At 38.3% G+C, this 26,731-nt stretch overlaps 1 protein-coding gene across 2 annotated transcripts; it reads right to left on the reverse strand.

Annotated features, from left to right (window-relative positions):
• Window positions 1-10,647: 10,647 nt before the first annotated feature.
• cfap161 (cilia and flagella associated protein 161) lies at window positions 10,648-18,030 on the reverse strand. Of its 2 annotated transcripts, XM_042344092.1 has the most exons (7): window positions 17,913-18,030; window positions 15,725-15,814; window positions 13,816-14,054; window positions 12,942-13,023; window positions 12,616-12,774; window positions 12,137-12,210; window positions 10,648-11,226 (listed from the first exon to the last, which is right to left on the reverse strand). In XM_042344092.1, the coding sequence occupies exons 1-7, from the start codon at window positions 17,979-17,981 to the stop codon at window positions 11,001-11,003; spliced, it is 939 nt and encodes a 312-aa protein (XP_042200026.1). In that variant the 5' UTR covers window positions 17,982-18,030; the 3' UTR covers window positions 10,648-11,000. The 2 variants fall into 2 exon arrangements, with proteins under 2 accessions (XP_042200026.1, XP_042200027.1); XM_042344093.1 differs by lacking the exon at window positions 15,725-15,814.
• Window positions 18,031-26,731: the final 8,701 nt, after the last annotated feature.

Raw genomic sequence — 26,731 nt, forward strand, 5'->3', positions numbered from 1 at the left:
GTCAATTCAGAGGCACATTGAGTCAAGCCATCCACTGAGGCAAGATACTTCTCTTCCGCATTACTTCCATCATCAGGATTCTTTGAATTGCAAAGCAAAATGTTCTGGAGATTACCCCAAACTTTCTGGATTTCTTGTTACTTCTACCTGAAGTGCTTTTTCGACCCATTTGGGAAGGAGATGCATCCTTTTTTTTCTTGCTGTTGCTACAAGAGTAAAGCATCTTGGTGGAGTCCTTCACTCCACCCTCCTCAGCCTGACAAAGCTCTCTTTTTATTCCGTTGGTACTGAGCGGAGATATTCTAGAAATATACACGGAGAAGGATATTGAAACAAATTAGGCATTTTCCATATAACAAAAATACTTTGTATCTGGTGAAGAAATGCTTACTGCCTTTATTCTGTGCGATAAAGCCAAGTGCTTCATCATGACTTACTGGAAGTGTTTTCAGTCTCCATTCACTTCTTCCTTTCATTTTATTGTCTTTGCTGTTAGAAGCAGATTATAATAGTCCAGGTGTCTCTCAGCACAAAGGCTGGTCATAGGAAATGGAACCTGACCATGTGGATTATTCTGTCGACATCCTTTTCATTGATTTCTGCTCAATTTTTATGTAATTCCATACAATTACTTCCGTACAAGGTTCTCCCACACAATTACTCCCATTCTGCAGATAACAACAAATTGCATTTATATAGTATCTTTCATGTCGTGAGGTTGTCCCAAGGTACTGGCTAAACAAAATAAATTCTTTATATATGTGTATATATATGGATATTGTATATTAATAACTATTGGGCCTGATAATGTTCTCCAGCTTTCTCTTTGGTCCCTCTTGGTCTGGTAGCCTTTATTTTTTCTGTTGTCACAATGTGCCTTTGTACTATTGTACTCTGTTGTACTGTAGAAATTGATTAATTCATTTTTAAATAAATGAAAAGATCTAAATATCCATATTAATCAAAAAAACGTTTGTGCGTTCACTCCATAATGGATATTAAATGAGCATTTGTGACCCATTTATACTGGTGATACATAAAAAGAAATACTAATAATAATGCTTGGATCTGATATATCCATATTAAAAATGCATTTGGTATGGCAATTTATCACGCATGTATATTGGTAAATGCTGGGAGAATAGTAACCAAACAGCAGGAATTTCTGCAATGCTGAACAGTTTAGATATTCTGTGCTGTATCTAAATACTGAATATTTCTACGTGGAAGGCACAGATACCTTCCAAGAATTGATGGCAGACAGGGTTAATATTTGTTTCGTTATCCCAAGTTGATACATGTCAACCATAAAATGTTCTTTTGGGTTTCATTCAGTGTAAGAGTTCTCAGAATATCTTACTAATGCATTCTGCATTGAAACAGATTCGCTTAATAGTAAAAAAAATGACTTGTCCCTTTGACAGTAATATTCAATAAGAAAATATAAATGCTCAAATCATTTCGGTCTCAGCTTTTACCCCAATGGCTATAACTAGCTCTTCAATGCTGCAGGAAGATTCATTCATTCAGTCAATGTTTAAACGTTTGGAATCTTAAGAAATTAGTGTACATGTAGATATCTAAAAAAAAAGTCTTATTTGTGTAAATAGCAGATGATAAAAAATGAGCAAATTGTGGAGCTCAGGAAAAAAGAGCTATGAGCATCTGGCAGGCAATGTGTTCATTACTTGCACGGCCAACAAAAAGTAATGATATTAAGTATTGTCTTAAAATGTGTGTGTTAAAGATACTTGTTCTGCTGGTTCACATTAGGGTCTAGCAAGAGATATCTGATGCAGCGATCAAAATGAAGACTATCTGGCTGATGCAGCAGGTTAGTGTGAAACTGCCTAATTTCAAGAAGTGTACAAAATTGATATGATTAAATGAAAATGTGTGTGTACGATGTGAAAATTCAAGTTGAAATAGGGAAAGTTAATGTACTTGACCAGCGGATGAAAACGTAATGAAATCAAATCACAATCTTCAGAATGATGTTGGAGCAAATCCTTGCATTTGATATAGTGTCTTATCACATTGTTGAAACATCTCAAAGTACTTCACAGGATTTTTACTGTAGAGCGGTGGTGGCAAACCTGTTGTCCGCTTGCTGGAAGCGGCCATCAAAAAGTGGCCCCTCTGAATCTTCACACTAGTCTAGGTAAGTCCATATTCAATCAATAGTGTGTTTTCAGTTTTTTCTTGTTTAAATATTTCTCAATTTATGGCATAAATCAAGAAATATTCAATCGAGAACCTTTATTTTGTTGGATGACCCTAAAGGTTGGCCACCACTGCTGTAGAGTGTAGTGACTTTGTATTTTGTAGGTGTTCTTGAGGGTCAGATTGATGCATGTCTGATAACTAACAGGATTCAACGATTATGAATGCTTTAAAAATTCTGTTACAAATACTGTTTTTCTGACCACAATATTGATTTCAGGTTAGAAAAAATCTTAAGCATGTCAAGGTAAATAAAGAGTTGACTGAATAATTAGGAGGCCAAGAGGAAGGACATTTTGAAGTTTTTAGAATACTTAATGGTGAATGAGATTGATGTAAGCAGGTTTCTTAATTTGCGCTCTGGGACACTACATAAATGCAAGTTGTTGTTGTTGTTAATTTGGACCATCATAGCAGAACTGGAGGGCATAGGTTGGTGGCATTTCACATATTTCCTCACAAAAGCATCTCTTTGAGAACAGCATAAGGATAGGTGCTGACTGAAATGAACAAATACTCGAGCAGACGTAATGATTTATGTGCTGTTGAGGACGGATAGTTGCTTCTGATCAAAAACTGAGAACATACTAATTATATAAGCAAATATTTTAGCTGTTTAAGGGCTAACCTGTATTACAAACCTTATCTGTGCCAGAAGTCAATATGTGAAGCGCTTTGAGACATCTCGAAGATGTGATAAGGCACTATATCAAATGCAAGGATTATTATTATTATACAAGTCAAAGAGCAGTTTTACATTTCCTCAATGCTGCTGATGGAATTGCTAATTTATTGTTGAACTGTTTCTTTTTCTATGATATATGCAGAAGTAGTGGAGACTTGGCAGATGTAGAAAGCTTGGTGACTAATCCTATGGAGTGTGCACAGCATAGCATTGTGTAAACATGCTGTACTATTTTCCGCATATATCATGGATTTGTGCAGTAAAACCCATGAGACTGTGGTGTTTTTTTTTAACAAGCGTCAATCTTCTTATTAGTTTTATAAATTTATATATAATTTGTGCTCAGATTGGTTGCAAAGTTGTTGTAACTTGTCATAAGAATATACTCCAATACGCCAATAAATTCAGAAACAATCACATGGTAAATTATTTCTATTTTAGGTTGTTTTTTATTGTACGCTTTCCAATACAACCCATTGAAATGCACAAACAAATTAATTAAATTATTTTATAACTCAACCCAAAGACACACATATATATCATTTTTAAGTAATTAAAACACAATTTAACGTTTGAATTAAAGTTAATACAATGACTTACGCAAGTTCAAAGATCTCCATCTACTCCATTGTAACGGATCAGTGGTATAGTTTGCTGTGGTGGGCAATAGATAGGGTCCAAGTCAAATGACTGCCTACTAATCATGCAGCCCAGAGAGTAATGTATAACAGTCGACTCAACATGTGACTATTGATATAATGTACATCAGTGATAGATAAGTTCTTTCAGTTCAGTATAAGTGAAATACTGTTTCCGAAGGCAAACATTTTTACTTGTATTTAAAAGCATGCTAATTGCATTCAAACATCCGCGCAGCAAATGCCTCAAAAGCATTTACTGTCTTTTACAGATGTTCCCACTCTATTAAGCTTGAACATACAAGTGGAATACCAGGAGCCTATAAAATAGCTGATGATTCATCGAGCTGCTCTCACCATAAACACAATAACAGTTTTTACTTGTTTCTACCCCAAAACACGTTCCCTGCAAAATCAGTTTGATTTTGACCATGTAGACCAGCAGCAATACATTTTGGTAAATTGCAGTCCAAAGACTCAACCCTTTTAACTCCACCCTCTTTAAAGGATTTTATAAGCAACACTGAGAAGCAACTGTATAATCCTTTGTAACACAGTAGGATGATACTTTCAGATGTGCCAAAGCTGCAAGACAGGAGGGCGCAGAATCAAGGTTGCTAAGGGCAATGTTAGGATAGGGCACTGGGAAGTATTACTTTAAATAGAGAGTAAGTAACAGCTAGATTAGGTCATTATGAAGGGCGCTAGAGGCCAGAACACAGGACATATTTACATAATAATAATAATCCTTGCATTTTTATATAGTGCTTTTCACGTCTTCTAGACGTCTCCATGTGCTTCACAGAATAGACTGTAAAGTGAATTGACTGTATATATATTTTGTGGGCGAAACGCAAGTTCTTATGAAAAATCAGGAGCTCTCATACCTACTGTCATCTGTAACCCTTTCTTCTTATCCTCAGTTCTTTCTTATTGTAGGAAAGACAAATGCTCCTATTATTTACCTGTAGCAATTTATTAAATAATTGGTTATTTGTATATATATATATACAGTGGAGTCCTGTAGCTCAGTGGTTAGAGCACTCACTTTGCAAGTGAGAGACCTGAGTTCAATTCCAGGCAGAGGGCGAAACCTTGGGCAAGTTTCCTTACTCCACACGCCTAATAATAATCCATCCAAAACCAAAAACAATAATAAATTGGTCATTTTCAATCTACGACTGTTTGTGGGACATTGCTGTGCGCAATTGGCTGCCGCGTTCGCCCACAAATATACAGTCAATTCACTTTACAATATATTCTGTGAAGCGCTTTGGGACGTCCTCCCGACGTGAAAAACGCTATATCAAATGCAAGGATTATTATATTTGTGGGCGAAACGTGGCTCGCGAAAACATCACAAGAATGGTTTGTATGAAAAACTTCAGTCCATTCAATCTTCTCCTCCCGGAATACCCACTCTACCATCCTTCCATCACAGCTTTCAGCTGTTTTTTAAGTGCGTCTAGTGTCCTGGTTTCAACTATTTTTCCTAGCAACATGTTCCAGTCATTAATTACCCTCTGGTTAAAGGAAATGTTCCTGGTGTCTGACCCGAAATTTCCCTTTGCAATTCTAAACCTATATCTTCTTGTTCTACTGTTTGTTTTGGAACAGCTTGATTCAGTAATGGAAAGATGGGGAATGATGATCATAAAAGTCAATCTTTCACTGGTTAAATTGGCCCTAATCAGGAGCTGGCCCGTCAGGTGGTTCTGAACAAATTGAAATTGTCTTTAAATAACATGTTGCTTCCAACTTTGAGAATAGACAATGGAAGAAAGAAGAAGAAAAGATGGAACATGTTTCCAAGGGATTTATGCGGCTTAAACAATGCTGGGTTTCCCAGCAAAACACAGTAGATAAATGTGTGGTGGGGTGCGCTGCTGAATTACACAGTTCAGTAAGATTCCAGGTTGGATTCCAGTTTGCAATGTGCTGGCTCATAATCTCAGCTGCGTGATAAGATGGATGATATGATTCATTTCAGCTTCCCCGGGCTAGGGAGCAAATAAAATCAGCTAGAATCTGCACTCGATCATTATGTCATCAACCCTGGGTGGAAGTGTGTGTGTGTGGTTGCCCAGTGAGAACAAAATTGTACTTGGCTGTGATTTTCTTTATGGTCATGAAGCCCACTTAACACATCCTGTTAAAAGTCCTAGGCTAAAAATGAGCACTTAGGAGAGATATTAATCATCTTTGTGAGAGGGAAGATGAAAGGAGAAAATTGGAGACAAATTGAAATAGCATATGCAATCATTTTTTTAAAAAAGGGTTAATTGTATTACATTTTCACAGACAAATAACATTAGAAAAGCAGTACCGAGAAACAGGCAACAATCAATTCCTTTTCTGCTGCTCTTTCAACCACTACAACTTGTATATTCCCATCTTTCTTTCAAAGAGAATGAACCACTACCTTTTGCTAATGCTCTATTATCTGAAACCCATCTTTTTTCATCCAGTGTTTAAGAGGATAAAATCATTGCAGACACTTCCCAACCTTTCACCATTCTTGTATATATAATCAGGTTTAACAATTCAGATAGCTTTGTGAAGCACACAAAATGTGATACGGCATTAAGAAAAAGAAATCAGAAATCACTTACCGTTATAGAGCTCTGTCTCAAACAGCACTTTGAATATTTAACCATAATTTATGTCACTTTGTGTCTGTAGGCAGCAATGGTTCTTTGACTGTTCAGTCCCTGTTATATTACATTTGAGGACATAGCTCAAACTCGCATTGCTCTGGCTATAATCCAGTTAGCAGCTAAAGGCTGTGAGAAAACCAGGCTCTGAGCAGAATAGTTTTTTTTGGTAAGACGTCTTTTATGATTTGGATTGGGCGGTTCCAATTACTGCTCTTCCTACTTAACAGCTGTGTATAAAAGAGATCTGTTATTTTACTGCACTTGGGCTGAATTGTGACCCTGTTCCTATACCACAAACAAATAAGAGACCACAGCCTCTCACTGGGACTTTCACTGACGTTTTATCTGACTTGCCAACTTTCACCGGCTTTAACTCTGCATTGTCATGCAGTGAAATATGTATTAATATTCGCAGCATAAGTTAAACTCCCTTTTCTCTGAGCAATGAACATTCCTTATGCTTCCACTGTGTTGATTTTACACAAAAGGGCACAAACATGGCACCTATATTTCTGGTTCATAATGAAGATCATTCATTTGGGAATTTTAAACATGCTGATCTTAGACTGGGCTTGCTCAATCCAAGTAAATATGCCTTTCATAATGTTCAGCAGAACTCTTCTGGGCAGATGTTTCTGAATAAACCCTATGTAGTGGCATGCACATTGCAAATTACAGCAGAGGAAGACAGCCCAAAGCAAACAGAGCTAAGACAGAGGCATGATTCAGTTAGTCTGCCCCAATGAGAGGGGAATGCAGAAGCCAATGATGCCATTCCTAGTGTAAAACAAATAAATTTATTGACCAGAGAAATGATGTGTTGCTAAGCTAAGGCACGCTTTGTGCCACATTTTATTTTGGAGGCTTAATTTTAAATAAATGTCTCTTGTTGGGCAGTGTTCAAAATATTATTCATTTAAAGTGTTTATGTAGTGTATCTTTCAATGGTGCTTATAGATTAGATAAATCGCTTCATGTTTTAATATGCTTAGATGAATACAAGCACACATTATAAATACATCATGTATTTCGTTGCTACACAACATTTCAACACAAGACTTTAAGAGAAATGTTCTAAACTAATAGATTCCTGGATTTCACCTTGTACCATGGCTGACAAATGATGCTTTCAATCAGCAATTTGTGATGGGGTTTACTTTGAAATAGAGTGGGAATATTTGATATAGCTTCCCTTGAAGGAAAACGTGATCCATTAAGCGATAATTCTTATATCTGTTGCTATTTAATCCTTGCATTTGATATAGCGCTTTTCACGTCGGGAGGACGTCCCAAAGCGCTTCACAGAATATACTGTAAAGTGAATTGACTGTATATTTGTGGGCGAACGCGGCAGCCAATTGCGCACAGCAATGTCCCACAAACAGTCGTAGATTGAAAATGACCAATTTATTATTGTTTTTTGGGTTTTTGGAGGGATTATTATTAGGCGTGTGGAGTAAGGAAACTTGCCAAGGTTCGTGCCTGGAATTGAACTCAGGTCTCTCGCTTGCAAAGCGAGTGCTTAACCACTGAGCTACAGGACTCCACAAATTTGGTAATATAGGGAAATGTATCAGACAGCAGCATTCTAATTAGATCATAGATTTTCAGATTTCCACTGTGTGTAGACAGTGCAGGGCAAGCAGTCAGTTTTAGTGCAATTCAGAACTCGTAATCATCTTTACTGGTAGAAGATGTTCAGACACTGCAATTTTCCAACGCAATTAAGTCAAAACTTTTTTTGCAAAGTGACATCGTGGCATTTCCTGCATGCACACAAGGTAACATTTGTGATGCTTCTTGTGCAACACATACTGTTAGTGCCAACTTGACACTTGGAACACAGATGTTTTTTAGCCTCCTTCTGTGCTGATTTCCAGCATTCCAGGAAAGGATTGTTCTTGTTTGGTGTTTAACCAACAGCAATTTAACTAACGTGCACTGATTCTGCAAATCCAGGTTTTTTGGAACATGAGGGTCTCAGAATGATTCCTGAGAGACTCCATTCAGTGCACTTCCCTTTTGAACAAACTCCCTCCTAGCACTACCCCGTCTCTTGCCTCTTTCATGTCCCGTCTAAAGACCTTCCTCTTTGACCGTACCTTTGGCCACCCTCCCACTCCCACCCCCCTGTTCGCCACCCTTTCTGACCCCAACTCGGGTCCAAAAAACCCTGACTGTCCAGTGCCCTGGGACGTATTTCCGACATGAAGGGCGCTAAACAAGTGCAATTTGTTGTTGTTGTTGTTGCTCCCTTCCCTTTTGACTATGGTCAGATCTTACCCTTGTTACCCATTGACTTTAGCTTTTGGAAGTCAAGGGAACTGCTCTTGGATGCAACTTGCTCTTTTCTGTAACATATGGCGAGGCGAATGACTATTTCATAACTGTATTTTTCTTTGCTCTGTGAATAAAAAGTACTCCCTGTAGATTTTTATTTTGCCTTTAAAATTTCCATATTCTTGTTCCAAAGAATATCCTGTTACCAGGCTAATCCGCTTGATGGGGAAAGGGGAAGGCTGCATCACCCAATTATACTCTGTTTCTAAAATAAACACAGACGGTTCTGATGAAAGATTATCCACCTGAAACATTATCTAATTTTCCTCTCTCCGTAGATGCTGCCTGACCTGCTGCGTGTTCCCAGCAACTTTGTTTTTATTTCAGATTTCCAGCAGTATTTTATACTCTGTTTCTAACTTGACTCTCAGCAACTACACAGGAAACAATTGTGAACAATATGGATATCACAGCTGGTGATGATCAACCTCAAAAATGCACGTATATGAGTACAAGCCAGTTCTGGACCCCAAGATAGTTCTGGACCTCATTGTAGTCATCTCAACTGAAAAAAACTAATTTCATTCCACTTTAACCTGCTGTACTCGTCTTCTGTGAAGATTTGGCAATTGGGAAAGCAATCAAATTGCACTTTTTTTCAGGAATCACAATGCTGCATTCCTATGATACTATTTCATTGTCCTTTAACAAGCTGAATTACACATGTACTTTCTTGAAGAGCCACACATTTAATCTTCGAAACATGAATAAAGGGCTGTTTGTGGCAAGAAGATCAAAGGCTTTTCTTCAACATAATCAATGTCTAAACTGGATTTTTCTTGGATTCACTCATCATTCAGGCCTTCACACTCAGTGGATATTGCTCTCACCTCCTCGAGGGGCTAGAAATAAACAATTAGCTTACAGTGGCAGAGGTAGAGAGATTGCTGTATCAGTAACCCTATTAGATCAGGAATATTGCCCGCAGATTCCAACATTATTTATGGGCTTGAAGAATAACTAGGCATTGATGAATCAGCGCTATATACCTTGCTGGGGCTGAGAGAAATAGCACTACTTAACTGTGATGTGCTCACAAAGAGGTTCCAAAAGGCATGTGCTATATCAGGAAACTTAGGTAGACTTTCAGCCTGAACACACTGGCTGAAGACTCAGTTAATTTGGTAAGACCGGAATGGTCATCATGGGTCTACAACCCAGAATATTTCTGTGATGAAAACTCTTAGTGTTTGACAAATGTTTTAAACCTAATGAACAATATTTTAAAAGGCCAGTCACTGTTATGAACTTGAAATGATTGTACAGTAAAATGCAGGTGATCGAGAAGGGTACGGAGGGCTTTAAAGCAGCAGGACCACAAAATACTAGTTCAGGAAGAAAAGGGGAGCAAGGGAAAGACTGCAGTTTTTTAACAAGTAAAAATAAATCGTGATTTTAATGACTACAAGTGTGGTGGCAATAATATTCTGGTTTAGGAAAGTTTTAAAGGAGAAACTGGGGACATCATGTGGCTAGTTGGTGGAATTGCAGAAAGTATCACTGCCTCGCCAAAAAAAGTTATATCACACAGTAACCTTAGCATAGATATATTTTAGCTGTGAAAATGGATCTTTTGAGGTGTCTCTGTGGTATTCTATGAAATGTTGTTCTCTTTCTCAAAGTAACTTAAGAAAACCCTGCAATTATGTAAGCATTATATGCTTTACTTGTCCTCCCGAAGTGAAAGGCGCTATACAAATGTAATCTTGTAGTTGTTGTTGTTTACTTAATCTTTACCCTGTATTATCAGTCATTGTCATAAATGCCATCACATTTTATTAATGATATGAAAACCATAATTCACTGGAAAACTTAGATTGATAGACGTGAGTCCATTTTTACAACAAACAAAAGGAGTTGTCTTTATACAGAATATCTGTCAACAGCAAAGCATCACTGTCCCATGTCACAAGCCGAATGCACATACAGCAAATCTCAACAGCAAACATATGTATATTTTCCTACAAAATGATTTGTTATTATAGTGCATTTCTTATGTATGTATGTATGTATGTATGTATGTATGTATGTATGTATGTATGTATGTATGTATGTATGTATGTATGTATGTATGTATGTATGTATGTATGCATGTGTGTGTGTGTGTGTGTGTGTTTGTGTGCGTGTGTGTGTGTGTGTGTGTGTTTCTGCACTGCAAATTAACAAGTTGTCTTTAAAACAAATTGTAAAGTTACTGTATACTACTATTTATTGGGTACGAACTTTGAATATTTAAAAATGTTGTTATTGGTTCCTGTTTACACACAGCAACATTGACAATGAGAACACAATTGATAGCGATACTGCTCCAGCAGTTCAGGTTATTGGTGAACTGGAGAAAGTTATAAATTATGTAAAGAATGGATTTTTAAAAATCTCATTAAACAGTTAGCTACATGGAGGCAAAGTATATAACATGGGAAAATGTGCATGCAGCTGAAACATAGGGGTGAGGAGTTAATCATCTTTATAAGGGATGCAGTCTGGATCTTGTTTCTTCTCAATCTTCTCCTCAGTCTTTGGTTCTGGTTCTTCACAAACAGGTATAGACCTCTGAAGCATTGTGCCATTCTTAATGTTTGGATGTCCGGTAAGAATAATCCAGTGGTTCACGTCTTCCTCAACCTTATGGCTGTCAAAGAAGCTATGAGTTGTGACTTCAAATTCTCTTCCAAAAGATGTTCTGCCAGTAGTATAGAGAAGAGTTTAAATAGCTATAATCTCGTAAATTTGTATTATTAGCAAACCTTTAATTGGATCAACTAGATTTTCTTTTAATCAAAGAGAAGTGATTACTTATCAGTTAGGTAGTTATATAAAATATAGGATGTAACTTTTTTCCTGAATTCCGTAATTAGATCTAGCATACATTTTAAATTTACACTGATTTGTGATGTGCCGATCGGGAATATACCCAGATATGCTGGAGTTGGATAATGCAACATCTTTCTGTGAAGCCAAATCAAGCATTCCCTTGTGGATTGTGGCAAGTTGTCAATTGTCAGCTTCACAGACAGTTATCCTTTGAAGTGGACATCATTATATTTAGCTACAAAGAATGCACAGGCAACAGTTGACAACAAACACAAACAAACTGAAACAGAACAAAAACAAACAACACATTTTATAAAATATAAATGTCAAAAGGAAGAAATTCAGGGCCAAAGCTGCATATTGTTTCAGCAAGATATAAAATCCCCAAGAAATAGAAAACGAGTACAAATAGGGTGATTTCAAAGTTTCAGCTTCTTACCAGGGCTTACAGTTATGGTTAGAAAATATTTAAACTCACTCTCAATGTTAATGACATTATTTGAATCCTTTGCCCAATCAATCATAGATATCTATTACTTGCTATAATAACATAGCACATGTGAGAGTGCTGTTTATTTGACTTTTTGATCAAATACGATCCGATTTGAGGGGATCAAAGTGTCCTCTCTTTGTAGTCGTTATGTATGAAATAAGTTTCTACATGGCATTAAACTGCTAAAGAACAGCATTCTTGACAAAGATAGTTATGTAAAATAATTGAAGAATGTCCAAGTATGGTTAGCCATTCGGCCATGCTTTTGGTGAACATATACACTTACCGCAAGAAGAACTTGTAAAGGAGTGCCAAATTATGATTAGTACGGCAATGGTTGATAAGTATTTTTGTATTTGCCTAGGAGAATCAAAGTAATAAAATTGTAAATCTAATATACAGATGAGGAGGGTTTGTGTCCAGGTCATACATTTACACTGCATTTTATTGGCAGAAGAGCAGCAGTTTTATTAAAATTGCAATGCTATAAACAATTTCTTGTGTAAATCTCACATTCAGCTTCAAACATCCAGAGTATGCTGGACATTAATAGCATCATTGTATAGTGATATTGAATAAAAATGAATAATTCAGTTATTATCTAGCTATTATCTAAGCTATTAATTTATATTCAATACCGCTGTACGCTGATGCTTGCATATGGCATGGAAACAGGCTATTAGGCCCAACTGCTTATAGGTTTTAAAATTATTAACACACCATTCATAGTAAAGTACAAAATAAGTTGTTTTAAAATGCACTTACTGGTACTGGATATCCTTCATATTCAAGGCGCATCTCTGGGTCTAAATATAGAGCCTTCCAACAACCCGGGAATGTGGGGTTGTCAATCAAATTTACTTCCTGCATCCGCGAGTTTTTAGCATACTTCTGAAAAGTTTTGTGATCACTAGTCAGATACAACTAAAAAATTAAAAATCAAAGGACATGGCTCAGTGAAATGAGCATTAGGATAAATAACAGTCCCTCCTCAATTGTCTCCTTCACTTTATTCATGCAAACAACAGCCAACATATTATATGAGATCTACTTTATTAAATGTATCAAATACAAAGCAAGGCTTTCTGTACCTGTCCACCATATTCTTCAGTTGTTCTGAGGGCAAAGTGCTGCCCATATCTGAGTGTTTCACCCTCCGTAGACTCGTCAACACTGAATAGCATGAATGTACAAAACATTACAAACAACATGCAGAACGTTCCCAACAGACAATAAACATTAAAGTTAAACTTTCCCAAGTCTCAAGCATGTCAGTTTATTAAAAATCTCAGCAACACTGCCTACTTCTTTAGAATCCTGCAGGTTACATTTGGATTCATGATATATATCTTGGCTTGATTCTGCCATACAAGTTGCCAGTTTCAGATTTACTTCTTGGAAGTTTATACAAGAGCTGTTTGGTGTTGAAATAATAATATAATAATACTCCTTCCATTTGATATGGTACCTTAGAATAATACTAATCCTTGCATTTGATATAGTGCCTTATCAAGTTGATGAGACGTCTCAAAGATCCTCACAGGATATACTGCAAAATGATGTGACCGTGCGTATTTTATGAGCAATATTGTGTCAACGCCTCAAAGCACTTTGCAGAAATTTACTGTGAAGTGCAGTGTCCGTGTGTTTGTAGCGAATGTAGCAGCCAATTTGCATTCAGCAACATCCCCCAAACAGCCATGAAGCGAGTGACCAGTGTTTGTTTGTAGGAGACTGCTGTGTGCAAGTTGGCTGACTTGTTTGCTTTCAAAAACAAGGTCACTACATTTCACAGCAATTACCTTTGAAGCGCTTTGGGATTTTTGATGTTATACGTACTGTAACAAATGCAATGTTTATTATGTTATTAAAATTAATGGCTGTGGGAAAAGAAATAACAGTTCTGTTGAATGCACAACAAACATTTAGTGAAGAACAATTTGCCACAGTACTTAATATTCTCACCTTGTAATAATAAATGTATTTCTGATACAAGGGTATAATATTGAGCAGGCACTCACTGCACATGGTCCTATGACTCGTTTATCTTTAATGAATCTGCTCTCATCAGCATTCAGAGCCAGCGACAGTGCCTCATGGGCGGGATGGGTACCACCAAATCTGTTTACTTGATTGTCTGGACTAACAATCATCACCATGTCACCAAAATGAATAGTCCCATCACAGGAATTGGCTAGGTCAGTCTATACAGAAATGGAAGAAAAAGAAATAGATATAAATGCAGCTAATCATGTTTAATGCGTGGAGTCCTGTAGCTAGGTGGTTAGAGCACTCGCTTTGCAAGTGAGAGACCTGAGTTCAATTCCAGGCAGGACGAAACCTTGGGCAAGTTTCCTTACTCCACACACCTAATAATAATCCATCCAAAACCAAAAACAATAATAAATTGGTCATTTTCAACCTACGACTGTTTGTGGGACATTGCTGTGCGCAATTGGCTGCCGCGTTCGCCCACAAATATACAGTCATTTCACTTTACAGTGTGTTCTGTGAAGCGCTTTGGGACGTCCTCCCGACGTGAAAAGCGCTATATCAAATGCAAGGATTATTATCATTATTATTTAATGGAAGATACATCTAGACAAATTGGTATTGAAGTGATTACAAGGTTTTTATCTCTCTGAGAGTTTTAAATGATATCATAACGTGCAAGAGTGAAATTTAAGTTTAAGCCTCTAATCGCCAGTTTCATTTGAAACATTCTAGTTTTGTGTTTATCTCTAATCCTTTGGAACATCCTACCAACATGAAAGGACCTCTATAAATGTAAATTGTATTGTATTCACTGTAGTTACAAACCAATCAGTAGCTATATATACCTTATGACAACCTGCCAAGTTTAGTCATATTGATTACAACTACTGAGGTCGTGTTGATAAATTCAGATGAGGANTTTTTTGACACATCATCTTCATTGCTACTTTTACAAATTAAAAAAGGTCCTATTTGAAATGTTTATAGTAAATGCCCCAGAGTCATGTGCTTCAATTAACTCTCTTTTCTCATCCAAAATAAAACATGTTGAATCTTCACAAAATACAATATTATTTCAAGATATGTCTTAAAAATCGGAGATCCTTTGGATTATAAAAATTCAACTAGAACAAATCAAATCAACTAGAACAATACATTTGTATTGTACCTTTCACATCGGGAGAACGTCCCAAGGTGCTGGACACTCAAGGATTTGTTCATTCTAAAAGATTCAGGGTACGGATTGCTGAATTCTAAATTCATATAAATGAAACCCCGTAAATTGTCCTTGTTAGGACTGCCATTAAGAATACAAAAAAGTTATCAACCAAAGTTGTCCTTTGTTTAGAAGGAATCATGTAAAATTGTTTTCAGATATTCTTTTCTGCTGCCCTAGACTCAGTTTACAATAGCCACACATTCCTTCCAATATAGATTAGAGAAGTAATGTAGATTGTAAGGTGAAAATGTTTACTGATATGGTTGTTGATCCTGCTACTATCACCAAGCAACTGAGCAGCGAGGGTGTGACTAGTTGTTTCTTTTAATACTTCAAAGACTAAATTATGATTTCCTTTGGGGGCTACTTATTTCATACAATACAAGTTGCATCTACATAGAGTCTTACACATCAGGAAACTGTTTCAAAGCACTTCACACAGATACACTGATTTATTCATATTTTCAAGATTTATCATGCAGTATTGATTATTTACAAAAGAAGATGCATTTGATATTGTGCTTTATCATGTCTTTGCGATGTCTCAAAGTAATAACCTTGTTTCATAATTTGATGGGAAAATCTGTAACAGAATTTATATGTAGTTACAGGATCTTTCAGAAACAAACAGAAGTCTTAAATAGGAAATAGGTTCAGCACCTTTTTCAGTAGATTCTTTTTAAAAAAGCCAGTCTTTTGTATCAGAAGTTCCCCATTTTCCTTTTTTTTAATGAAGTTTTTGAGGACTTCCTAAAAGATTTTAAAGAAAATAACAATTAGGTTCAGCATTCCAGCATTGCATTCCAGTGTCATCCTTGTCCTGGACTATGAATTCAAAGTCCCATTGTTGGGCTTGAACCTGCTATTTATTGAAGCCTGATGACTCAGAGTGCCTCCAACTAAATCAGGGTTTTCAATAATTACCCTTTAATTTAAAAAGATGGATCAAAGACATTGACCGAAAAAATATTAAAACAAAAACAAATTGCATTTGTTTTGCGCCTTTCACGTCGGGAGGAAGTCCCAATAACACGTGTAATACACCATTTTAACATGTACAATAAAAAGTTGATTGTGCATGTAAAGTGGTGTATTACACAGGTCATACAAATAAAACATATATTATGATATCATACTATTAAAAAATGCTCCACTAGATGGAGTCTGTGCTCTAATATTTTGTAGAAAGCTCCCAATTAACCATGTAAGACAAGGCCTTAATATGTAGAGTGGTCCTAGTTGGACAAGCAGCAGGAGAGCTTGGTCCCTAAGATTTGGCTCTTGCCAACCTGTACCTAATACTCTTATAGAATTAGATAACCAGGATGTGTCCCTCCATGAATTAGGAAGGCATCCAGCACTTTGGGACGTTCTCCTGACGTGAAAGGCGCTATACAAATGTAATTTGTTGTTGGCGTTTTAACAGATTGTATAAGCATACGATCCATAAATCCAGCTGTGTCGTGCGGAAGTAGGTAGGTTGCTGAATGCTATGATTTATGTTCTCCTGGGTTAACTCTACACTAATAACCAATGGAGGAATTAAAGGACAAGACACACAGAGTTTCCAGTCTCCCTCAAAAGGGCTTCCGGCTTCCTTCAGCATCTTCTTCAGTTACTGGGCAAGGTATTTACATTCCCATTTCTACCAATATGAAATGGGTGGTAGAAATTAGAAACAAAATTCTCACAAAGAAGAGGGAAGCAAACTCTCAATTCGCATTTGACACTGACTGCATATGAAAAGCGATGTGAAGTATTAGATTAATATAATATAATCCGTAGAATTCTGAAATATCTGATCATGATGAAAAGTAAGTAGTAAAGTAAGGGAGATAATATATCATGGAGTGGTATTTTGACTGTTGCACACTGTATCGAGAATGCATTGAGCATTCTTCAAAAAAATGAGGGGTAGGTGAATTGTTAAGGCGAGGATTTTGAAGGGCATAGAAGAACAATATACAGTTGCTGATGGTGGAATGGAGTAACAAGGCTGTGGTTCTCAGCACATTGTGAACACAATCCGGAGAGGAGGAGGGTTTGGGGGGGGGCGTTGGGGTGGTGGGGGGTGGGGGGGTTGGGGTGGTGGGGGGTCGCCAGACAGAAGAAGCATCAAAGTGGATATATATTAATGAAAAACTCTCAGAAAGGCTGGATTTATCAGTAAAACCACACTTTCTCCTGTTCTTATTCCCACCCCTCAGAAATAAAGGAGATGGGGGAGGAGGGGAGGGGAAGGGGAGTGGGGGGGGGGGGGGGGGGGGGGGAGTGGGGGGAGAGGGAAATGATGATGTTATAAATTATGATGATGAAATTAAAGGTGATTCTCTTTAAGGAGACGAATAAAAGCGAGACAAGAGGAACTGTGAACCATGTAAGTGAAGGGTTGGAATAAGCCATGGCACACTTTGGTTCAGTTACCCCCCAACCCCAACACCCCAACCCCCCACTCCCCCCAACCCCAATACCCCAAACCCCCCTCCCCCCAACCCCAACACCCCAACCCCCACTCCCCCCCAACCCCAATACCCCAAACCCCCCTCCCCCAACACCAACACCCCCACTCCCCCCCAACCCCAACACCCCAACCCCAACCTTCCCCAACCCCCCAACCCCCACTCACCCCAACCCCAACACCCCAAACCCCCCTCCCCCCAACCCCAACACCCCAAACCCCCCTCCCCCCAACCCCAACACCCCCACTCCCCCCCAACCCCAATACCCCAAACCCCCCTCCCCCCAACCCCAACCCCCACCTCTCCCCCAACCCCAACACCCTAACCCCCCTCCCCTCCCCCCTCCCCCCACCCAACCCCAACCCACTGACTCCCTTCCCTTCCCTCACCTCCTCCAGGCAAATGTCTTCAGCCCAGTTGTGGATCCGAACCCCGGAGTTATACGTCCTCTCGGCCATTGTAATCAGAGACTGCACAGCTCCGACACCAGACCCGAGCCTTGGTATCCCCGTGTGGGGTGTGTGTGTGTGTGGGGTGTGGGGTGTGTTGTACAAGGCATCAGATGGCATTTGTTTACCCGTATCCCTTGGCAACCCAGTGACGTCACCCGGTTGGGCGTCTTCGTTGGGCGTGTTCACGCCCAAATCGGGCGTGTTTTCCTCCTGGTCTTGTACTTGCTGTCCCCCCCCCCAAAAATTTTTTTTATTATCTGAAAACCCGCGAACCGTGTGTTTTTTTTTTTCTTCTTCTTCTTCTTCTTCTTCTTACACCGTTTCAAAAGAGATAAAGACTTGTTCGGCCACTCTGCCGCCCACACCCACGGCGGGCGACGCAGTGACATTGGGCTACTTTTGGGGCTCGTATTTGGTGGACTTTGGGCTACAAAATGAAGTCGACTTGGATGTATTTGATCTGCTGCATAATCCTCTGGTTTATTTCTCTCTCTGCCTCCCTCTCTCTCCCCCTCTCTCTCCCTCTCTCTCCCCCTCTCTCTCCCTCTCTCTCTGGCTTCTGTTTCGGAATATAAATGCCTAATAATAATCCCTTCAAAAACAATAATAAATTGGTCATTTTCAATCTACGACTGTTTGTGGGACATTGCTGTGCGCAATTGGCTGCCGCGTTCGCCCACAAATATACAGTCAATTCACTTTACAGTGTGTTCTGTGAAGCGCTTTGGGACGTCCTCCCGACGTGAAAAGCGCTATATCAAATGCAAGGATTATTATTATTATTGTATCAATGTCAGATTGGTGTAGCTGTTGTTTGATTCTGCTTAATTCATCTCCAAGGGCAGTCTTCAGGATATATTTTATACATATTTAATTTAAAAAAACAAAGAAATTCAAGTGTAGTGCTGATATTAAAAGCCTTTGATGTTTAATGTGGTTTTTTTTTGGGGGGGGGAGGGGGGAAATAAATGATTTTGTTGAATAAATACTCTGACATGATATTCTTGTTCAGTAGTCACCTGTATTTTTGGTCTAAAAACAAAATTAGTGAGTAGGTCAAAAATTTCGAAGCAGCAATCGACTTTATGTTTACCTTCTGATCTGTGTTTCTTTCAGAAATAAAGCAAAACATTTCCTCTTCGTCCTCCTCTCCCAATAGGGCAATACCAACCTCAAATACTGTACTATCTTTCCATCAAATGAAAGGATCATTACCTGATTTGTAAAACTTTGTTCATCACATCACTGTGGGGCTCAAGTATAGCTCAAATACCACCATGTCCCACTGTGCCAATATAGATAGCTACAGGGAATATTACTAGCAAAATGCCCTATCCAGTTACTAATTGTGCCAGGCAATACACTATTTATATAGCGCCTTTCATGTCTGGAGGATTGCCCAAAGCACCTAACAGTACTGACTGGACACCAGAACTGAGCTGATGGGAAACTGATGCAATGGGGTGACAAAGTACTGATAATTAATTCTACAGTCCAATAATTTGACTGTCCATTCAAAAAGGTTAAGCATAATCGCTTGAAATGTACCATTGATTCAGTAAAAGGTATTCTTCTGGGAGTGAGAATCAAACCTGTGCTCTACTGACTAACTTGACGCTGTCACAGAGAGAAACTGAAGTGTTTCATTATCAAGTTCAAATAGTTGAGCAGAAATACACAGCAGAATGGATTTATAAATCTATTCAATGAATACTGCAACTTTAGAATTATGCTTGATTTTAAATTTTAACACTATAATCATTTCATTTTACCACTATTTTTAAATGCATTCCACAACGAAAAAATCTGTATTTAGAATAAATCAATGTGTGACTTTGCTTTTAGTTGGAATACATCTATTTTGTGGCCTTCTGTTTCTGCTTTCTTAACCAGGCTTGTTAATTAAAAAAAAGTGTTTCAAAATTGCTAATTATTTTAAAGAAATGTATTCTCATTTGTATTTGTACAGTTGAGTGAGTTTCAAAACAGAAGGTCACATAAACAATTTCAAGAAATTGTCATTCTTGTCAGCTTTCGAAGTGTGATGCCAATCTCTTTTCCATTTGCACTTTGATTCCCAAAGGAAACATTTTCTGTTTGAGTTCATACTGCGTTGCTATCCGTGGCCAATCAGAAATATGCTCACTGGGAACAACCCAATTGTTTGTTTAATAGAAAATGAGTTTGCAATAAATAAAAAGGTCTGAGATTGTGGCTTATTCCCTGGGACCACCATTTTTCACCTAAATGAAACTGCTGAGGCTCATGCTGATACATGTGCAACGGTTGTTCCAATGCATATCTTTGGAGTTCATCCTAAAATAAGCCCTATGTACAATTTGAGGAATGGAAAGTGCCATTCATCTCATTGATAACCAGAAGGTTTAGCAATGTTTGTGTGAATGCCATTCTTTTCAAATCATCAAATGTTTCAGGACTGAAATGGACCATTCAGCCCTTTAAAATCAACGTTGGTGTAATTTCCACCCCCAACCCACAGGGTCCACCTAAATCTAATTCAGTTGTCCTCCACAGTGTTTAATATTCCTTTCTTTCGATTATCTGTGTGATTTTTAGTTTATTGAAATTGAGAGACTGTACTTCAACAATGGTTTGTGACAGCGAATGCCATGTTCCAACCATCCTCTGTGTCAAAACCCACAAAAACAAAATTAAAGTTAAAAAAAACAAGCAGTGCAAATAGCACTTGGCATTTCAAATAGATACCTGGGTCTAGTTTCCTTGATACGAGGTTTAGATTGAGAAGTACAGTTTGATTCTCCACAGATGGAGAATATCTAATCCTTGCAGGATTCAACGTGGCTATGGAATAGCCCACAGCCCCACCACCGCTTTAGGTTTCCATTTAAAAGAAATTTCAGAGTGAGAGAGGAGAGAGATGGAAACTTGGGGGAAAAAAAAACCCAAGATATTTGAAGTTAATTCTGCCAGTTAAGCGAAACATCATCAGCATAGATAATGATGTACTGATAAATTCTGGGAAATCTTATTACAGGGTGTTGGATGCCTACAGCAGCAGATTTTGTTGTAAATTTTTTTAAACTATTCTATTTACAGCTATCATCAAAACACTTGGCCTTGTTGCACCTTTATGCCCTGAATTAAAGTAAAAGCTTTCGAAATGGACCACAAGAACGTCGACTGATTTTGAGTGTATTTTAAAGAAAAGAATGAAATGAATCTTCAAAATATCATGTGACATATTTAGCTAAAGGTTTGCATCATCTCTGCTACTTTTCCCAAATGTTTTATTTGGATATTTATTTCCTGTTGTGTGTGTGTGTTTTTTTGGGGGGGGAGAAAAAAACTAATTGCATTTGCTTTAGGTCTTGGTTCACTCAGTACCATTCTGAATTCAGGATTGAAGAGTTGTTCTCGGGAAATCAATTAATTCCAGACATGAACTCGTCCACTCAGACACTGCAGAGCTCCACTTTGAAACGTCCCTTGAGTTTTTTTGTGAGGAAAGGCTTGAGATTGGACAGATCTACACCCTGAACTCGTTGATATTACCAGTTATAAGTCCCTTTTCCAACATCTCATTGTGGTTGTGCAGTGCTAATCCACTGCTTCCTCATTCAGACTAAATAATTATGAAAATTTACTGCAGCACAGAATGGAAGAAGTGTAGATTGAGTGACAGAAACATTAGAGGAATCTCTGGTTAGTATGAGATTTACTGCTTCCAAATCAATGTTCAGGGGAAAATATACCCACAGGCAACAAAGCAACACAGTGTAAATCCTTCATTGCTATCATATAACAACCAAACTGCTTGACTTTCTACACTCGACGGGAGGTATTTGGATAAAAAAAAACTATTGATTTGAATTGCATCCTTTCTGTGGTGAGGGCAAAGGGTTATGTGAAGTTCTTCACACGCCTTTGGTCACAAGTTCAAGTCACAGGAGTAGGTGGTTCTCAGACTTGTGTACAAATATATGTGTGAGAAGTTACCATCCACGTTTAACTGAGAACCAGAGGCAGTTGACTCTGGAAAAATTACCATTGAGAGAGTGTTTGTCTCACCATGTGAAAAATATGCTTCCCAGCACGAAGTTCACTGGCAGCATTTGTCTGCTTCTAGCTTAGTGGAGGACAGATGGAAACACTAAGCAGCTTTCAGAGAATAAATACAAGAGGAAACTAAATGCAAATGAATATGGAAAGTTTCTCGGAATTGTTTTTAAATGTCTGTGCATTTTTATTCAGGCTCACGAAATTTCAGCACACAATTACAATGCTCATAAAGCATCTGGTCAAGAAACATACAGAGGAAGGCTTTGCATCAGAGTGCAATTTATTATATCGAAATCTATACACTAAAACTGTAGAAAAGATAGTCCACAAAATATTTTTTTCTTAATGAGATAATATCAATATCTTCCAACTTGCAAACCACAGTTTATTGATGGAACATTGAATTTTACAGCACAGAAGAATGCTAGGATCTAATTGTGAGACAGTAGCAATCTTTTAGTTGTAAATGTTTATTGTAGTACCAAACCACACTTTTTTTTCCCCATAAAACTGATATAATTTCCAGTATCGTTACTCATTTCAGGATTTGAAACAGAGGCAAATGCTTTAAACAGTTCAGATTTTATTTACATGTAAAACGTGTGGGCATTTCATAGAAAGTAAATGGTGAGGACATAAAACGGAGTGGTGGGCACAATACTTACAATGTGTGGTAACTTGTCAAATTGTCATAACCAAAACAACTGCTTATAATAATAATTCTTGCATTTGATATAACGCTTTTCACGTCTTCTAGACGTCGCAAAGCGCTTCACAGAATATACTGTAAAGTGAATTGACTGTATATTTGTGGGCAAAACGCAGCAGCCAATTGCGCACAGCAGTGTCCCACAAACAGTCATGGATTGAGTGACCAAATTATTAATTTCTTTTTGTTTGTTTTTTTTCTTGAGGGATTATTATCAGGCGTGTGGAGTAAGGAAACTTGCCCAAGGTTTCGCCCTGCTGGGAATCAAACCCAGGTCTCTTGCTTGTGAAGCGAGTGCTCTAACCACTGAGCTACAGGACTCCCCCAACTTGGGTCCAGAGTGGGGGAAGGCCCACCCACCGATAGTGAGGCAAGCAAGGCAGGGGACGTGAAACAGGCCGGAGCCCGCTGAGCAGAGGGAGCGAACAGGGTGGTAGGGGGTTAGGAAGTCGGAGAGGTGGGGGGGAGCAAGACCGTGGAGGGCTTTGAAGGTGAGGACCAGGATCTTGAACTGTATCCTCTGTGTGATGGGAAGCCAAGTAAATTTCTTAATTACCAGGTAAAGATCTTAATTAAATGTGAGGACCAGGATCTTGAACTGTATCCTCTGTGTGATGGGAAGCCAAGTAAATTTCTTAATTACCAGGTAAAGATCTTAATTAAATGTGTTACATTTAATTAGACAGGACCAGTTAACAGTAAATATTTCAGATCAAACTAAATTTTATAAGTTTGTTTTGATTCGACTCATATTTGGCCATAATTTTCAATAATAATACATGGGACATATTATGAATTGGGTTTGAAAGTGGGTGCATTTGCAAATCCAATTCAGATTAATGCTTTTATTATTCAGCAACCTTTATTAAGGTAGTCTAGTATGATGCTGCCAATCCTATTTCTTCTTGATGAAGGTGCCGTAAAAATGCAGTTTCATTCTTTTTCTAAACATGGAACAGTTTGCCCATGGAGACGCATAATGTGGGCAATTTCAAGAGTGATACATACAGTAGTTACATTTTGCTGCTTTGGGGCTAGGCAAGATAGGGAGAGATTGTATTTGAAAATGGAACCAGCCAGATGGACTGTAGTCTTGCCCAATATAATGGTATAAATGGTAAAATATTTATTGTTTCTCTCTCTCCCTCCAGTAGAATGGAGTTGGCACTGCCTGCCAACCAAACTCCCTTAAATTCAGTGATTTGTACTGTTTTTTTATGCAGAGCGCTGTCCAAAAGTAAAAGAGAAAAAGATCATCATTGTTGAATCGGGGCCATCCTAAATCACAGCTCCTACTGAGTGTTTGCAGAACATTAACAGGGATTATAAGGAAGCTTACAGCCAGAGCATCTTGTCCTGCCATGCAGTGATCTGAAAGGAGAAAGGTAACCACAACAACAATCTATTTCATACGCCATGGACATCTCTGTATCATGTCACTGCAGCCTTCACTTTTTTCATGATATCCTATGGAAGCCTCTTGATTACGTCCTCTAAACCGAAACCAAGTTTCCTTAGTTTAAGGACCGCTTCAAGTTTTATGCCTAATGCAATCATAGATTCATAGTTATAAGATAGGACCAGGATTTCCCAGGATGTAACTCTGATTGAGTTTTTCTTTGATTGCAAAATGGATTTTTTAAAAAAATCTCTAGAAAAATCTTCCATTAGTGTGTCATTTCGCTTTTTCTAACGTCTGCTGATTAAACATGCTCGTTGCAGGCAGGATGCCGGGCAGACTGCTGTTCAGTTCTGTGTCTGTTAAGGAAATGAGCCACACCTCAGTTAAAATGGGCAAAACATCCTTGGTAAACAGGCCACTGGGTAGTGCTGCTAAGCATCAGTAGTCACCGTGAGGAAATTATGATACAAGGCACCGGTTATTCTTCTTATGCACACTTTACATATGGCAAGTATCTGAGAAAAACAAATACTGAAGAAGTCCCTTAGGAGTGTGTGTACATTTACTGATCTATTGATAGTGCTTATTTTTCTTACAGTGTGTTTTTTTAAAAAAAGAAATTGTTATTAGCTAAAGAAACTCTCATCAGTTGAACACTTCTAGATGCAAAAAAAATCGAGCACATGATTTACATGCAACTTTCCCTCTTATTAAGCATGTCACTGCTCTAATAACTTTGCAGACAGAGGCTGCTCAACAACATATTGCAATTTGGAGGAGATGGTTCCTGGAGTAGTTCAATCTATTCCATGCAGTATGAATGTGACAGATATAAATGTTGATATTCTGGGATTATGGTTGAGCCCCTTCTCCATCCAATTTTCATGTCATCACATACCTCAACTATACAATTCAGAGTTTTATCTTCAGATACTTTCCAAGGCGTGATGGGCTGAATGAACTCTTCTCATTGCTATGTTGCTACTGTTATCGTGCCTAACTGAATGCAATCCGATCTTGGTCACTAAGTGCTTATTGATCAGCGCACAGGAATACATTTAATGGACTTGCTGAATGGGAGCAGAATTCATCACTTAAACCCATAGCAACGAAGAAGTGGGTGGAGCAGAGAGATTTAGGAGAAGCAGTTACATGAAAGGGCTGAATTCTGAACACCAAACTTGGCTAATAATCTGCAAACAGGTGAATAATGGCCAGTTGGATGAGATATTAGCATTTCCTATGTTACCCGACTGTGACTATGTGATTGTATCCCAGAAGAAGTAAAAGGAAATCCAAGCACATTTTATCAGAAGGGGAGGTGAGGTAAAAGTGGAGTAAAAAGTAAAATTGGCAGAACAAGAGGTAACATTAATACACAAAGTTAGCTGTCTTATCTCAGACTTCTAACTTATTTAACTTTTGTGTAAACAAAGGCCCCTTCCCATGAGGTAATTTCCTAAGAATTGAGACGTCTAGAAGACGTGAAAGGCGCTGTATCGAATGCAAGGATTATTATTAAGAATTACTGTATTGTTATACATCTACAAAACTAAAATATCATGTTCAAAAAGTAATGGCTGGGGGTGGGGGTTGGGTGGGGGGGGGGGGGTGCGGTGGGGACACACCGCTATGCAAACCGATCCCTGGTCAGTGATTAGGAAGTATTATTCAAACATTTGCAGGAACTCCATCAGCAACTCAATCAGAAATCTGGGCAGACAACCTATTCAAACCAAGTAACACCCATGTAATTTATGCAGAATTTACCCTATGGTACCACTGCCAATGGCAGCCCCAATCTCAATAGCAGCACTTTAAGGTAAATGAGGTGGAACGGCTGCCTTCAAAGGATCTGACACCTATCTAAATATAATAAAAATAATCACTGCATTTGATATAGTGCCTTTCCTATTAGGTTGGTGTCTCAAAAGGCTTCTTAACAGGATACACTGTAAAGGATAGTGACTGTATTTTGTAGGAGAATGAATATGTGATTTCTTGGCATCTCTGGTGGCTGCAGTACTAGGCCAGCAATGTAAATGATGCTCCAGAAGTCAGTTGCAAGTTGCAGTTTCCTGACCTCTGTTAGACCTCCGCAGCCTGTTGGCAAGGTCTACCAGACAGAGAATAAAGTGTTCAAACAAGACTTTCAAACTAGTGCATATATGTGAGCTTGGGCGCATTTAGTGTGTCGTTACCATTGCATGTTTCAACCTGAAACACTTCTGCAACATTAAAACAATAGCATTATCCTTTTCTTGTAATGTCATGGCTTTACGATCCAGTTCTGATGTTCCTTAAAGAGAAACTGATTAGCTCTCTGTGAAATTAGTTTTATTTGGTTTTCATTTGTCTAAGTTCAGGTGAATATATTTTACTTGCCCAGGTCCCCAGCTGAAATAGAAGACATGGAAGGGAAGTGACTACTGTAATGGGGTTGCACATAGGTCTGTTCTAGTCACTGTAATCTAAATTAATTAGAGATGTATGGTGGAGTCCTGTAGCTCAGTGATTAGAGCACTCGCTTTGCAAGCGAGAGACCTGAGTTCAATTCCAGGCAGGTCAGGGCGAAACCTTGGGCAAGTTTCCTCACTCCACACA

This window comes from Callorhinchus milii, unplaced genomic scaffold (assembly GCF_018977255.1).
Source record: "Callorhinchus milii isolate IMCB2004 unplaced genomic scaffold, IMCB_Cmil_1.0 Scaffold26, whole genome shotgun sequence".
NCBI classification, from domain to species: domain Eukaryota; kingdom Metazoa; phylum Chordata; class Chondrichthyes; order Chimaeriformes; family Callorhinchidae; genus Callorhinchus; species Callorhinchus milii.

Excerpts from the sequence above, each read along its gene's own strand:
- cfap161 (XM_042344092.1), bottom strand. The coding sequence starts at position 17,981 with ATGGCCGAGAGGACGTATAACTCCGGGGTTCGGATCCACAACTGGGCT. Across the intron at positions 14,055-15,724 it reads AAAAGAATCTACTGAAAAAG|ACTGACCTAGCCAATTCCTG; the intron begins GTGCTGAACCTA and ends ATTTCTGTATAG. Across the intron at positions 13,024-13,815 it reads AATACATTTATTATTACAAG|TGTTGACGAGTCTACGGAGG; the intron begins GTGAGAATATTA and ends CATGCTATTCAG.